Source organism: Chelon labrosus (assembly GCF_963514085.1).
Source record: "Chelon labrosus genome assembly, chromosome: 14".
In the NCBI taxonomy this organism is placed as follows: Eukaryota; Metazoa; Chordata; class Actinopteri; order Mugiliformes; family Mugilidae; genus Chelon; species Chelon labrosus.
This window is the reverse complement of record NC_140347.1, coordinates 29,052,346-29,067,733: the sequence shown is the minus strand read 5'-3', so window position 1 is coordinate 29,067,733 and position 15,388 is coordinate 29,052,346. Positions and strand designations below refer to the sequence as shown.

The 15,388-nt window shown below is 40.1% G+C and overlaps 1 protein-coding gene and 1 pseudogene across 2 annotated transcripts; one reads left to right on the top strand and one right to left on the bottom strand.

Annotated features, from left to right (window-relative positions):
• Nucleotides 1-447: 447 nt before the first annotated feature.
• On the top strand, nucleotides 448-8,008 carry LOC311499224 (dihydrolipoyllysine-residue succinyltransferase component of 2-oxoglutarate dehydrogenase complex, mitochondrial-like). The gene is made up of 15 exons (XM_084560122.1): nucleotides 448-610; nucleotides 2,557-2,587; nucleotides 2,894-2,936; nucleotides 3,126-3,190; nucleotides 3,279-3,353; nucleotides 3,482-3,537; nucleotides 3,644-3,752; nucleotides 3,948-4,088; nucleotides 4,209-4,282; nucleotides 4,395-4,492; nucleotides 4,625-4,755; nucleotides 4,846-4,919; nucleotides 5,043-5,126; nucleotides 5,308-5,475; nucleotides 5,573-8,008. The coding sequence occupies exons 1-15, from the start codon at nucleotides 548-550 to the stop codon at nucleotides 5,705-5,707; spliced, it is 1,347 nt and encodes a 448-aa protein (XP_084416248.1). The 5' UTR covers nucleotides 448-547; the 3' UTR covers nucleotides 5,708-8,008.
• Nucleotides 8,009-10,966: 2,958 nt separating this feature from the next.
• LOC311499048 lies at nucleotides 10,967-14,885 on the bottom strand (annotated as a pseudogene). Its single transcript has 11 exons — nucleotides 14,463-14,885; nucleotides 14,191-14,366; nucleotides 13,454-13,561; nucleotides 13,224-13,317; nucleotides 13,085-13,134; nucleotides 12,855-12,936; nucleotides 12,113-12,198; nucleotides 11,843-12,037; nucleotides 11,638-11,733; nucleotides 11,413-11,541; nucleotides 10,967-11,242 (listed from the first exon to the last, which is right to left on the bottom strand). The product of its transcript is annotated as an uncharacterized misc_RNA (transcript).
• Nucleotides 14,886-15,388: the final 503 nt, after the last annotated feature.

Genomic DNA, 15,388 nt, shown 5'->3' with positions numbered 1-15,388 from the left:
GAGCCCCTCCAAACACTAGGAGGTGTGGTTTAATAGGGCGACCTATCCCATCCCTGCCTGCCACATAATAATATTAAATATATTATTTAAATTGGACAGCTCCAGTGAATAATAAATTATAACGATGTGTACTATGTTTTCCCTACTGTTTTAAGCGCTTTTTGTTGTGGGGTTAAATCGGTTTAAATACTTTTGCTTTTGAAGTATAGCAGTAGTGTTTGCTGCTCAAGTCAGGTGATGGTACAGTCTTGTTATACTTAAATTATTATTATTTATTATCTAAATAAGTAAAATTTAGTTTAGTTAAGTATTTAATTAAACTAGTGGTATTCTTATTTATATTATTCTTGTTTATGGTGTGGTAGAGGCTGAGTAATATCCGGTAATAACCTACCCCAGCTGTCGCCGCTCAGTACACGAACCACCCCTCCCGGCTGGCCGTAATGGTTCCTTCCAGTCTGACCGCTCACGCTCCTGGCAGCAGTGAGCTTCCGTACCGCTTGCTTCTCCTCCTGCCGGGCTCAGACAGTCTCAGCTAGCTAACGCTATGCTTTCAAGATCACCGTGTGTTTACCGGACGCTTGGCCGCTCTCTGTCGGCAGCTAGTCAGGTATGTGGCAAATAAAGTGTCCCTGTTTTAATATTAACACCAGAAGTACCTGTACATGTTAAAACAACGCAGTTAGCTGTTAGCTAACGCACATCAACTGCTAGCTTGTTCAGCGGGGCCTCGTCTACCAAGGACACACACCTTTAGGGGCAGCTCAAGTTTGTCATGAAGCTCAGAACAGTATCGTGTTAACTAGTCCGCAAATATAAGGTTGAATTTTCTTAAAGGAAAGCTTTAGACAGCTGGTCATAACAACTTGACGAGCTAACAAGGAAACTCTTCTCTGTCCCCAGCTAGCTGCTGTTTATAAGTGACTGCCGCAGTCTTGACAGGCTAATATTAGTGGTGCAGAATAGTTGTGTGAGTGAGTTGTGTTGACCTGCTGACCTGACTGAGATCGCCCGTGTCATTTTAAACAGTACGTGCTAGTCTAGCGGCCTTTTCAATGTTTTTATCATGAAACTGGGTAATTTGTACTAATCTCTGCTTCATAGAGCCCCCTGCTGCTAGTGTTGGTGTCTGTGAGAAAAACTCAGTTGTCAGTTTATTTCTCCCACCACCCTAAAAGTAAAGCAGTGTAAGATAACAACTCTTACACACATGAAGGTTGCAGGGTTCAGTTTTTATCTGAAAGAACTTGAAAGGTTGATCCATCCAGCATACTAATGTTTAACCCTCCCTCACTAATTATCATTTTATTATATATAACTAGGGCTCCAACTAATTATTATTTTCCTTGTAGTTAGTTTTAGTAACAGGAACTAGGGCTTTTTTTGTTGTTGCATTTTTGCATAAGAAATTTCTTTTGATTAGCTGATTGAATAATTATATAAATTAGGAACGCCATTAATAGCTAATAAACGGTCAACTGAGTTGCAGTATGTACTGGCACAAAAGAGTTGTTGGAAAGAATCCATCTGGAGATTTTATTAAAGAAACGACTTTTGCAAGAATATTGCTGTTTGAATAAAACAGAATGGAGTTGGTGATTCTTCAGTCTGGTAGATTTGGGGTCTAGAGATGACATCTACAACAGTTTACACTCAGCTGACAGTTTCAAACCATTAGCTTTGTTTGCCGTATTTGCTTGCTCGCCATCAGGGTACGCATGTTTTTTTTTTGCCTCTTTTGCTTCCCACACAGACTGTTTATCCCACTATCCTCAACACTTAAGACTGATTGTCAGTGACAAACACAAACCAAAAGGTTTCCACTACAAAAACCATGTCCCTTGCCTAAATGTTCTGCATATACACGTGTAGATATCTGTTTGGAGAGATTATCAACCAGTGTAACGTTGTACTCTCAGTTGTAATTGAGTCCATTTGTAAAAGCGACTGAAGCGCAAGTGAGTTTGAAGCAAATTATTCTGTGCGTTTGTGGCTACTCCACCCTCCTCTGGCTTCCCACATCATACGGTTTAGGTTAGCGTCACGAAGGACTCTACCAGATAAACATCAGTGTAAAAAGCAGACTAAACTGGACAGGCCTCTTCTGTCAAGGCCTTGCCCTTAAAATACACGTACATGTATGACTCATATCATGCCATTCAGAAGCTGGGTAGCTTTAGCGACGGCTGCTTTGTCAGCACCAGAAGAGCCCTGTGGTTTAGCTGAATGTTGAGGGTATGAATGTTTATTTCCATCTGAGAAGGAGCAAATGATTTTTCCTCAGGAATTTTTGAAAAATGTTTTTCCTGAAATGTTGGGAAACTGTACCCATGATGTGTATCCCCCGACATAATGGAGAAAATGGTCTGCTTTATTTGAAAGATTAAGATAATATAATCCTTTAAATTATCCCACGGTGGGAAAATAAATAAATTCAGACACTAAAACAAATGAATAATTCTATTAATACTGATCTCCACTTAAATCACATTAGGCTGCAACCATTTTCATTTTCAAATCAAGATACGTCTGAACTGTTCTGTTTTGTCTTTTCAGGCCAGTAATGCGCTCCGACAAAGTGTGTCAGGTAAGTGTGCTTCTGAGTTCGATAGCCATTTAACAGGATTTGAGAACCTTTAGCAGTAATGCAGCATCTAAGACTGCTGTCTTTACTTCACTGCTCGTGAATAAACATGTCGTGTGAGTGGGTCATCCGCGGCAGGATCAGTAATGCTTGTTGAATGGCTGAGATGCCTGAGGAGCCCATGAGTGGTTAACTGCAGCTTTCAGAGAACTCCACTTGTATATCGTGTCGGTGCTTGATTGGAAATAAGTATTTCAAGCGTTTGCTTATTTTCTTCTTTTGTCTTTTTTCTTTTTTTTCACCTTATAGGTCATTCAGTCTGCAGCCAGATAGTTTACAGGAACTCTCAGCCGTAAGTGCTCTTTCCTTGAATACCCTTCAGTAAACATTTGTAAACTGGTTTGTATATCTCTGCACAAAATTTCGTCATCAGAAAAGCAAAAAGTTTCTTGCTGATTGATTGACAAGTGCACTCAGTAAAAAACTGAAATATAACAGCTGATGATACAACAGTTGTTAAATTCTTCTCTCTGACATTTAGGTGTCAGTTCCCATCTTCAGCCAACGTCTGCCCCATCAGATACTTTAAGACATCTGCTGTTCACAGTATGTACTGCAAAAATCCTCAGTGTTAAGTATGAAACTGAACTCTGCTCCACGTTTTGCTTATGTTAACGGTTCTTTCTTTGCAAAGGAGATGAAGTGGTCACGGTCAAAACTCCTGCATTTGCAGAATCAGTTACGGAGGGGGATGTGAGGTGGGAGAAAGGTAACGTCTGAATTATTTTCAGCATTTCACAGCTGTTAGAGTTCCACATTGTGATAGCAGTGAGACTAATGTTACTAATTTGTTTGCACATTAAATGAATGAATTTTTATTTATTTATTTATTTATAGCTGTGGGTGACTCGGTGGCAGAAGATGAAGTGGTGTGTGAAATTGAGACAGACAAGGTATGAACAAGGAGACCTGTCAACTTGCAATCATTTGTTTGCTTATCTTTTTTTTTTTTTTTTTTTTTTTTTTTAACGGTAAAACTTTATTGTGTTGTGCTTACAGACGTCAGTACAAGTCCCCTCTCCAGTAGCTGGTGTAATTGAGGAACTACTGGTGCCTGATGGAGGGAAAGTGGAAGGAGGAACACCCCTCTTCAAACTCCGGAAAGGAGGTTTGCTTAGTTGAACATCAATTATCACCATCATCAATTTTCACTTCTACAACATAGGCCACATTTAACTGTTTGTTTTAAATGGGAAACCTCTGGGAGGTTCTTCAATCTGTATTAAGTGTGAAGTTATATATTCTGTTCATTTCTCAGAACGCTGATTTCAAAGAAAAATGTGTGTGTTTCTTTTCCTCTCAGCTGCTGCTGCTGCCAAGGCTGCTCCCGCCCCAGCTGCAGAGGCACCAGTTCCGGCGGCTGAAACCCCACCTCATGCTCCTCCAGCTGTAACCCCTGCTGCCACGCCTCCAGTGCCGCCACAGGCTGTCCAACCTAAGCCTGGTGTGTTTCCCTGTCTATAATAAATGTATTCATTTTAACGTATGCACAGACAACTTCCTTGTCATGTATTTATTTATTTTATTCGATTTGTCATTATTATTCTTATTCTTCTTCATATAGTTTCTGCTGTCAAGCCTCAAGCTGCAGCTCCAGCACCAGATTCTCCAGCAGCAGCGGTCAGAGGAGAAAGCAGGGTAACACGCATGTGGATTTGAGTTATTTCTATTTATTTTCCTCTTATATTGGAAAAGGTTCTGTCAAAAATTTACAAAACACGGTTTGTTCGTTGTCTTTTTCTTTGTCCAGGTGAAGATGAACCGTATGAGGCTGAGGATCGCTCAGAGACTGAAGGAGGCTCAGAACACCTGCGCCATGCTGACTACCTTCAACGAGGTGGACATGAGGTGAGACACAAAAACGTTAGAACTTTTTTTAGTATGTCACTGCTAAAAAGGATTCGAGTCTCAGTACAAAACAACATGATTGTAGTTGCGTCCAGAGTCTCTGTTTCTCTAATGTCCTCGGTTTTGCTTCAGTAACATTCAGGAACTGAGGAAAATTCATAAAGACGCTTTCTTGAAGAAACACAACATCAAACTGGGTTTTATGTCAGCGTTTGTCAAGGCTGCTGCACACGCTCTGACCGACCAACCTGCTGTCAATGCTGGTAAGAGCACAGTCTCCTTTTTTTTTTTTTTTGTTAATAATAACGATAAGTTATTTACCTAAAGGACTTTACTATTGTTTTTCACTACAGTAATCGATGACACAACCAAAGAAATCATCTACAGGGATTACGTAGATATCAGTGTTGCTGTGGCAACTCCAAAGGTGCAAATCTGAACTCTCTATACATTATATTGGTGTTTATACATTATATTGACTGTATACCGCATATTGTTGCACATAAATGAATCACATATGATTAACCAGTTTCTCGCCTTCCACCTGTAGGGGCTCGTTGTTCCAGTGATCCGTAATGTTGAGACCATGAACTTCGCTGACATTGAAAAAGCCATTAATGCACTGGGGGAAAAGGTATAAATCTATATTCAACAAGTGAGGACACCTAAGAGTGATGTGGTTTTAAATCGTTCACTGTGACGAGCTCTCTGTCTCTGATATTTGCCACTTAGGACAGCTTAACAAAACTCAACACATGTATTATCTTCTTAAGACTGCTATCATGAAATTTAGAGTCATTTGTTGTGTTCCCCAGGCTCGTAAAAATGAGCTTGCTGTTGAAGACATGGATGGCGGCACATTCACCATCAGCAACGGTGGGGTGTTTGGCTCCATGTTCGGCACACCCATCATTAACCCCCCCCAGTCTGCCATCCTGGGTATGCACGGCATCTTCGACCGACCCGTGGCGATCAGTGGCAAGGTGAGAATTATGTGTCCAAGAAAACAAATGCAGCATCTGTCGCTGTGTCTCAAAAGAAAAAGTAAAATCATATCTAAACATATCTCGACTTTGGCAGGTGGAGATCCGCCCCATGATGTACGTGGCACTGACATACGACCACCGGCTCGTCGATGGCAGAGAAGCGGTCACTTTCTTACGCAAGATCAAATCGGTGGTGGAAGATCCACGAGTTCTGCTTCTGGACATGTGATGTTTCTACCACACCACATTACTCTTATTTAAAGATATTCAGCTACATAAACCGAACTCCACATAGCAGACAACGCACAAATCACACAATGCCACCTATACAACTGTTGTTATGTGTTCAAACTGCAGGGAAATACTGAGGTTGGGTTCCAACACTCATGGCACTTAAACGTATGCTCTTGCTTGTAGGAAGGTATCCTTAGTATCTGCAATGTGGGCTAAATCGACAAAATGTTAAGATGGCTTACTATTCTTTCATCACTGATGGTTTTGCAACATTTTAAATTAACAGACACATTAAAGCATGCCATAGGTGGCACATATTATTCAAATTAGAAATTGGCAGGCTTTGCAATTAAATCCACATGCTCCTCAGATGGACTTACGAGGCAGTAGATAAACGCTCGCTGTGTTCTCGTCACAGTTGTGTAATAATGAAACAAAAAATGGCTTTTCCAGACAGCTCTTGGTTGCATAACCTCCTCGTTAGCTGGAGCCAGTTTTTCCACAGCCGGTCCAAACGGAGCTAATACAAATAAGTTCAAGATGTTGAATTTTAACACAGGTTTGAAAGGCTTCCTTGGTTTGCTGCAAAATATTGTAATGGGCAACGGTCTGGAGAAGAAAAAAAAGACTTGGCAACCAGAACACTAGGTTTCTGTATGGAAGGTGTACACTGCGTGCACAATTATTTGGCAAGTGAGTATTTTAACCATATCGTTTTGTATACTTTCCAACTCCAAGCTGAATAAACTTGAATGCCTATTGGATTTAAACATACTAGGTCGTGTGCATTTGTGTAATGTGGGAGGGTGTGGCCTTAGGAGATCAACACCCTATATCAGGTGTGCGCAATTAATAGGTAGCCAGAAAAGAGCTCTAACAGACTCTGAAAAGTCAAAAACTATAAAACATCTTTCAGAGGGATGCAGCACTCTTGAAATTGTCAAGCTATTAGGACATGACCACGGACCACCATCAGTGTTTTGTTGCAAATGGCCAAAAGTGTCGCAAGAAACGTGTTGAGAGAGAAAAAGACGCAAATTAACTGCCAAAGATTTGAGAAGAATCGTGAATCTACCCGGAACCCATTATCCTCCAGTGCTGTCATATTCCAGAACTGCAGCCCACCTGGAGTGTCCAGAAGTACAAGGTGTTCAGTGCTCAGGGACATGGTCATGGTAAGAAAGGCTGAAACCCATACCGGGTAAAGAAAGATGAGCTTGTTGGACCTTTTAGGATTGAAGATGGACTCAAACTCAACTCCCAAACCTACTGCCAGTTTCTAGAAGACACTTTCTTCACACAGTGATACATGAAAAAGTCTGCATATTTCAAGAAGACCATGATTTTTATGCAGGACAGTGCTCCATCTCATGCATCAAAGTACTCCACTGCCTGACTAGCCAGTAAAGGCCTTAAAGGTGAAAGAATAACGACATGGCCCCCTTCTTCACCAGACCTAAACCCTACTGAGAACTTGTCGGCCCTTCTTAAAGGCTGTGGTTGCTGCTGCACAAAAAGTTGATGGTCAAGTGATCAAGAAACAGACAGAGTCCATGGATGGAAGACTTTTGAGTGTTCATGAAAAGAAGGGTGGCTATATTTGTCACAGATTTATTTTTTGAAATGTCAGAAATGTTTATTTGTAAAGTTTGAGTTGTTTATTATTCTCACTTCAAAAGATGAAAATAAAGAAGTGAGAAGGGAATATTTTGAGTTGCCTAATAATTGTGCACACACAGATATTGTCATACAAAATCCAAAACCTCACTTTCACTTCCTTAAATATTCAGGTTTGAGGTTTATTAACATTTTGGATTGGTCAAGAGCACTGTTGTTGTTAAATAATAAAACTAATCCTCAAAAGTGCAACTTGCCTTATAGTTGTGCACGCAGCGTATGCCACTGCCATGACTTTAAATCCATGTCTGTAGTCTGTGTTTGAATGTGACTCAGTTCAGTCGGTGTCCTGGATCATTTCTAGTATTAAACTTGCCTCGCTATTGTCAAGACTACGTATTCTGATCAAACTAGACACATTATTTCACTATTCTGAGCAGAAACTGTACAAACCTTTTTTGTTTGTTTTATTTATACATTTATTATTATACATTTATTCTTTCTCCTTTATGGGCACTATTTGGGGAGTACTGTTCAAAACGCACAATTTGCCAGCAGGTGTTTATGTTGAGCTCCACTGTTGGGACGGATTTTAGCTGTCTTATCTTGTACATGAAATACTTCTATTTAAAGAAACAACTTTAAACATTAAACATCGCAAAAGTTTTATTCACTGAGACTTTCCTTGCACTCATCCATTCTCAAAATCTGTATGTACTGCTTATGTTGCCTATTTTATTTTTATTTTTTTCAACCTGGAGCAAGTAACGAGTTATTCCTGTTATGTTTTATACAAAACTGATACAAAAATGATTGTTTATATGGTGCCAAGCAAACTCTGTACAAGAGAAACTCGCATGTCACCTTAAAATTGATCTTCCATGAGGACCTTTTGTTTTGAAAAGGATTCGGGTAAATAATGACGGCAAAATAAAAGCCGAGGCAATGAACATCTTCATGGTCGATCTTAGCTGAAACATTTTATCTCGTGCCAAACCTGTTGTGTTCCCAAATTCTGTCCTGCAGTCTGAGTTGTGTGCCAACGGTGCATCTTCAAAGCTTCATTAGCCAGCCTGCCGCTCGACTCTTGAGAAGCTCCAAATAATGGGATCGTCTCTGACAGAGTCTTGAGGGTTGCTTGGCCCTTTTTTCCCACTTCACAAACACAGGTTCAAGTGTGTGCAGCTGTGTACGATACCTCTTCAGTGTTTCTGTTTACTTTAATAATCACGGGGGACAATGGCTCCTAATGTATGTCTTTGTTTCTCTGCCAGCACCTACACAAATGTCTGAACAACACTGTTTGGAGGGAAAAAAATGAATTCATTATCCGGGCACAAAAAACCAAAACATTAGATTACCATGAGAATACTAGAGGTCCTAATGGGCCTGAATACAGCAAACAATGATACAAGGGCTCCTTTAATTTAATTATTTACTTTTATTACCGCTCAAGATTCCATTAGCGCTTTCGAGATCATGTTAATTGGCAGCGTATGCCAGTGGGTGCATAGATATCTGAAGGGTTTGTTGGCAGGTTTTTGTTTCGTCTTCAAAATTTGGCCAAATCTGTGAATTTCCAATTGGACTGCTCAATAAGACGTGGGTTTTAAGTCTTTGTGTCCATTCAGATGAAAGATGGCCCATTAGAAATTGGCAGCTAGCTGTTTGTTTTCATTAAGCCACATCAGAGAGATGATTTACCTAAATTATTCTGTTATTTTTTTCTGTCTTTTAAATAAGCCAATTATTACCTGTGCTATTACATAAAGAATTGTATTTTCGTACAAATCAAAAGTGTATTTAGAGTTTAAGGACATATTTATTTTAATAGTCAAAATGTTCCTGTTTTTTATTCTTAAACACACAAGTTATTTTAGGGAGAGTGCTAAATTGTTAGGCAAGGGGAGACGTCGGACGTGTCCTAAATTCACTCTGCATCACTAAAAGTGACCACAAATATGCAGATGATCTGAACCCCAAAAGACGGATCTCGGCGTCATGGAGTGGGATTATATGAAGAGAAACTGGGAGAACGAACCCACTGAAAATACCAAGGTGAGTTCTCAAAGATGTTTGTGACCTCTTACCTGACAAGTACCTTGAGAAACTCATGAGAACTATAAGTTTGGTCACATTAAATGTTGTCACAAATGACTTAATAATACACAAATTAATTTACTATAATTTTTGAGAGCATCCTAATTTAGCCGTTGTCAACTCATCTTCACACATTTTGTCAGATTTATTGCTCCTCTGTCCACAGAGTAAATCATTCTAATGTGTTTAATTTGTGCCCAAGTTAGTTATTGGTTCAAACTGAATAGCTTACAGCAGCCAATGGGACAAATAAGCTCAGTGCATTGTTTTCATGCTATCATTATTTGGATTCACTTGTCATATAGATACTGACAGAAAGATTTATTTCACTGATGAGGGTCCACTATTTGGGTCTGACCTTTTCTGCACTTGGTCTAAAATGTCTGCACAGTTTATTTTATTTTTACTTGCAGGGTTTAAATATCACCAGCTGGATTGAGGTAAACCTGCAACACATTTATTAACTTTTGTGTCTGATCCTTTTTAATAAAATGATGGAAAAGGCAACAGAGGCTAGTTGAGGCTGACAGATGTTGAATAGATGAGGCCTCTCTGTGGTCTGGGGTATCTGAGAGAAGATCCAGAGAGAAAGTTGTGATGAACTAAGGAGTTGAGAGAGGTTACATATTACGACTGAGAGCTTGTAGAGCACCTCCAAAAGTGATCGTGACAGTACTAGCTCTGATGAAGCTGACAATAAAACAGGTGTTGACGTAGAAGTCTGCAAGCATGCTGAAGAAGACTTTGCCTGAAAGATCCATAAGAGAAGATGAGATGAAGGTGAAAGCAGCATCAACATTGTGAGTCTGACTATAAACTAGTACTTCTGATTTATTCCACAAATAAGATGTCCTTGTTATTCTACTTTAAATTCATTTTACAGCTAGGTAATTGTTATGACTGCAAATCAAGCTACTTGCATTTGAAAATTGAACCAAATGCAGCAACACATGTAGCTAATTAGTATAATCAGTAGTATAAGCTAGTATTAGTATAAGCTGTTAAAATGTAACGCAAAGAATAGGTGCCGGTGAGGCAGTGGATTCTGTCATTGTCTCCTCTGTGCTTACCAACAGAGCCACCTGACGGAAACGAAACGCACTGCTGGATATCACACCTTGAGACAATTCATCAGCACGCCCTTGATAATCCCACTCTGCAGGGCCTGCATAAGTAATGCTCAACATGCATATTCATGAGAGTGCCATTTCCTCTACAGGCTGCTTCATTCAAAGCTAACCCACGTGGCAAAACAACTAGCTTGCATCTGGCGCTATTCTTTCCTCCCGCTCGCTCCTTTGATATGGACGCCAGCTCTCTTTTTCTTCCACCTCTTGTTCTGTTGTCATACCAGAAGATTATTTTAGATGGAGAGAATGAGGCAGAGGACCCTGTGGCCCGACCGCAGATACGGCTGAGAGCGCTGAGGTTGGTGCAGCTGGTTGGTGTCAGAGGTTCAAGTAAAGCATTGGATTGAGAACTACATTTGACGTCACAGGAAGCGGCTATTGAGTTGCACCTGTCAGTGGTGCACAATACCTTTGGGCAAAGTCACACTGCGGCATACTGTTGAAAATATGCAAGCCAAGTTAATTTTCTACATTGGTCATTCATGCATGAGTAAGTGCTGCAGCATAGTTGATGAATTATCTGTGACAGATTCTTTGTATTCACTCATGACATAAGTGCAGGGTGAGAAATGGTTAGCCTGACCTTTACAGCCTGAGGCAGAGGTGGAGACCTTCATGGTTTCTGGTTTATCTAAATCCCGGAAGAAATCCGTGACGCTTTCATTTCGTTCTTCAAGTTATTTCTGTAAAACAATCCAGATCATGTTTCACACTAAGTGGAAAGTGGAAAAGTGGTTAGAGTGCATATATAACTCTTTAAAATACCTGGTACAACTTTTCTGAAGGTGTAATAATTTCATGTTCTCTCATTATATTATCATCACCAGTTTTCTCCCTCTTCCTAACAACTGACCTTGAAGGTCTGAATGGCAGATAGGTTCCTGGTGACAGAGCTCATGACACTGTACTGGACATCAAGAGCAGGACGTCTCTGACGGGCTTCTTGAAGCAGCTCCACAAAGGTCTCGCATACAAACACCCTCTGCACTCACACATGCACATACATACTGTAGGAACAGTAGGAACAGTAGTTATAAAGCACAGAAGTTTCCGTTCACATGCTGAGGTAACCACTTACAGAAATATCTATCTTCTCCACTGCTGATCTTGTGTTGTTTTTAACTGTTTTGAGCAGAGCCAGAGCTCCGGTACTGGTCATGGGGTTATGGGACAGCTGAATAAAATGTACACACCAAGCGTTACTCCTCTCAGAGTGCGTAATGTTTGAAATAATTATGATTATGGTCAACACTGCTCCGTAAATCACCCTTTTGTTCACTCACTTTGAGGACCTTGAGGGTGCCATTTGTTTTGAGGCCCTGACAGAGCAGCGCCACGGCTTGATCGTCGATATAGTTGCTGCTGAGGTCAAGCAGCACGAGTGTGTTATTTTGTTTCAGTGCTTGACCTAGTGACTCTGCCCCGATGTGGCCAAAACCATTGTGCGAGAGGTGGAACTGCTTCAGAGTAGAGTTCACCTTAGAAAGGAAAATGAGACAGCTAGGATCAGACAGTTACGTAAGTACTTAAGATGTGAGTGTGTTGTTTGTCACCTTCAGACCAGCACTCAGAGCTGCAGCCCCGCGCATACGAAGATGATTCCAGCTCAGATTCAGGACTTCAATACCTTGATTCCTGGCTTAGGTGGAAAGGAATTTAATTGAAACACAAAAATTACACATTAAATCGTATAAACTATGTTTTTTAAAGGGAAAACGTAGCCTTTTCCACTGTTATGGCAATTATGTATTGTTATGGCCGAATAATTAAATAAATGAACACATGCTGCTGGTGTGGTTATTATAATAATCCGACACATTTAAGAATGTCTGTACAGCATATTTCATGTTCTTCTCTCAACATGCTGTAGTTACTGTGTGACACCTTTACTATAACGTTCTGCAACATAATTGAACAACATTCCCATCATGATTTCAGGCACCTTTAGGTGGAGCACCAAACATCACAGGGGACACTGAGCATTACACTTAACATTAACACATGTAATGATCATGATCATTTATGTTTGTATCAACACCTGCATTTGTCCTGCAAGTTTATTGTTAAATAAAAGCTTGCTCTGCTCCTATATTATGTCCACAAACAGCTCGTTGCTATTTGGACAAATGGATAAATATGCTCATAGCTGTAGCATCATTACAGTTTAAAGTTGGAACTAAAGGGCATTCAGCATTTCATTTGCACTCTCAGTCTGTAAGCGTTTTTGCATTAGCTTCAACTTTATGAGATTAAATCTGTGTGTTCATTCATACAGTCAGAAATGAACTACTGTACCCAGCATGTGACCAAGGTATTCTCCTCCTGTATTACAGAATTCGTTGTGACTGAGGTCCAGCTCTTTGACCACATAGTCGTCCTGTTTCACAACAAAGAAAATGTTGAACTGAAGCTCATATGCACATTTAGATATAACGAAATAGCTTTGATTCATTAGGGAACATGAGAAGTGCGAGTCCAAACAGTCATCTGGCACATCGAGACAACATTTAGTACTTTGGACTCACCATTAAAGCGTCTACTAGGTATTTGGCAGTAGAATCACCAAATTCATTTCCTGAGAGAACAAAAGGGAATAAATTTTAATACTAATCCAATAAAAGCCTTCTAACACTGAAAAAGATCTTAAGAAGTGCAGTAGTGAACCTGAGAGTTTGATGGATTTGATGTAATAATTATCTAACAGCATCTTGGAGATGATGTACGCTCCTTTATGGCCCAGATGGTTGTCGGAAAGATTCTGAAGAAAGATGTTCAGTTGTTTTTTTATGGAAAAAACATTAGTGCTAATAAATTAAATTAGACAAATGATGGTGTTCGTCTTGTAGTTCAAAGCAGAACTTGAGTATTCGACATTATAGATTTAGAAACGTTACAAGACTCTGAATGGTGATGTTTGATCTAAGCATCTTCATCAGATAGTGGATCCCTTCTGCCTGAAGTGCGTTGTCCTCAAGCTCGAGGTGAGTGATAACATTGTCATTCTAGAAAACAAAAAAGAGACAAAATAGTTCTCTACTAAGTATTTGGCAATAGAATCATTAAACTCCCATTGTTAATAAATGACAGGAGATACTGAACATTTGATGAGTAGACGCTGAAACCCATTTCTGTCTACATCTCTTTTTCTCTGCCTACATTTAAAATGTATTTATATTTTACATCGTTATCCTTTAATAACCCCTCATGGGGAAATTCACTCTCATTATTTAACCTATCCCTTTGTAAAGACAGTAGTTGGCAGGGGTTAAGATACACATGGCGCTCCCGGGGATGCGTTTGTGGGGGATTATTAGGTGCTTACTCAAGGCACATCAGCCATGGATGTAGAAAGGATTCGAACCTGACCCCCTCAGTTTGATTCTCTAACCACTCAGACTTTTTAAAAGATAACAATTTACAAACGAGACAAACTCCACCCAAAATAAATGCACCAACTTAATTTTGCAGACATAAAATGAATATCAGACTGGCGACCTGTCCAGGGTGTACCCAGCCTCTCGCCCGATGAAAGCTGGGATAGGCTCCAGCCCCCCGCGACCCTTCACAGGACAAGCGGTTATAGAAGATGAATGAATGAAGGAATGAGTGAATATCTTGATTGAAAGATTACTTTAAGAGCTATTGCCAGAGCTTTGGCTCCAAGAGGTCCCACGCCACAGTGATTCAGGTTTGCAGTGGTTTCACCCAAATGATGGAGGAAGGAGGAGACAGGGATGACCCCTGTTTTCTGGCAGGCCCGCAGGTACAACTCTGCCAGGAAGGAGCTCTGTTTCTGATTGGTGGCATCTGGACGGGAAATGGGACAAAAGAGAATCAAGGAGAAAATACATGAGAACGTCAAGATTTTGCATTTACTCTTATTGAACTGTCTCTATAACATGCTGTCTTCCAGATCAGTGTCCCACTCATCACCAGTGTCCCCCTCTTGGCCCTGTGTGAGCTTCTCCAGGACCTCCATCTGATCCTGGCTTCCTACGGACAGGAGAACTGACTGATCATCCGCTGGCTGCTTTTCTTCTTGCTGTTCTTCACTGGATTGGAACCCCTCACTGTCCTCATGAAATTCATCCATCGCATCACAAAATCCCGGGAACCTCTCACGTCTATTTACACGTACGAGGAGGATAAACGTAAGATGAGCTGACTAAATCTAGCTTATTGTAGTAGTGTTAGCCTGATAGAGAAAACTAAATAGGGAACACACACAGAGCCTTAGCACAGTGTGGACAATGTTATAAGGTACACTGTGGTTAATTTAACATTGCTGAAGTTTAATTTGTTAAATAATATTTGACAATAAAGTCGAACGGCCGACGATTCAGATAGCTAGCAAGCTAATTCTACCACTCGATTTAATGATGAAGCAACGATAACAGAAAATAAAGAACATAAATAAAATATTAAATGTAGATATATTTGTATTAAAACAATTATATTTTTTCTGTCAGATTTTCTCTATGTTTCAGAGTCCATAAAACGTAAGCTTACCAGTGCAATTTTTATGATTATTAAAAATATGAACGTTTAACCGTAGAAAACTTAACGGGTGTTTTCACGATGAGTTCAATTTCTCGAGGAAAAATGCGACAAATCTATGAGACGACAAAAGTAATGAAACATAAAACCTAAAAATTGACTTTTTTCTTTTTAAATCCGACATTTCAGCAGTCGGCATTGTGTTATTAAATACCGACTGTCCATCGATTTATTTATTGAGATCGTGTAGTTCATTAAGGTATCCACTAGATGGAGCTGTTGACCGTAAACGCATCGCTACAGTTTATATGTTGTAGTAGTTGTCGTAACGC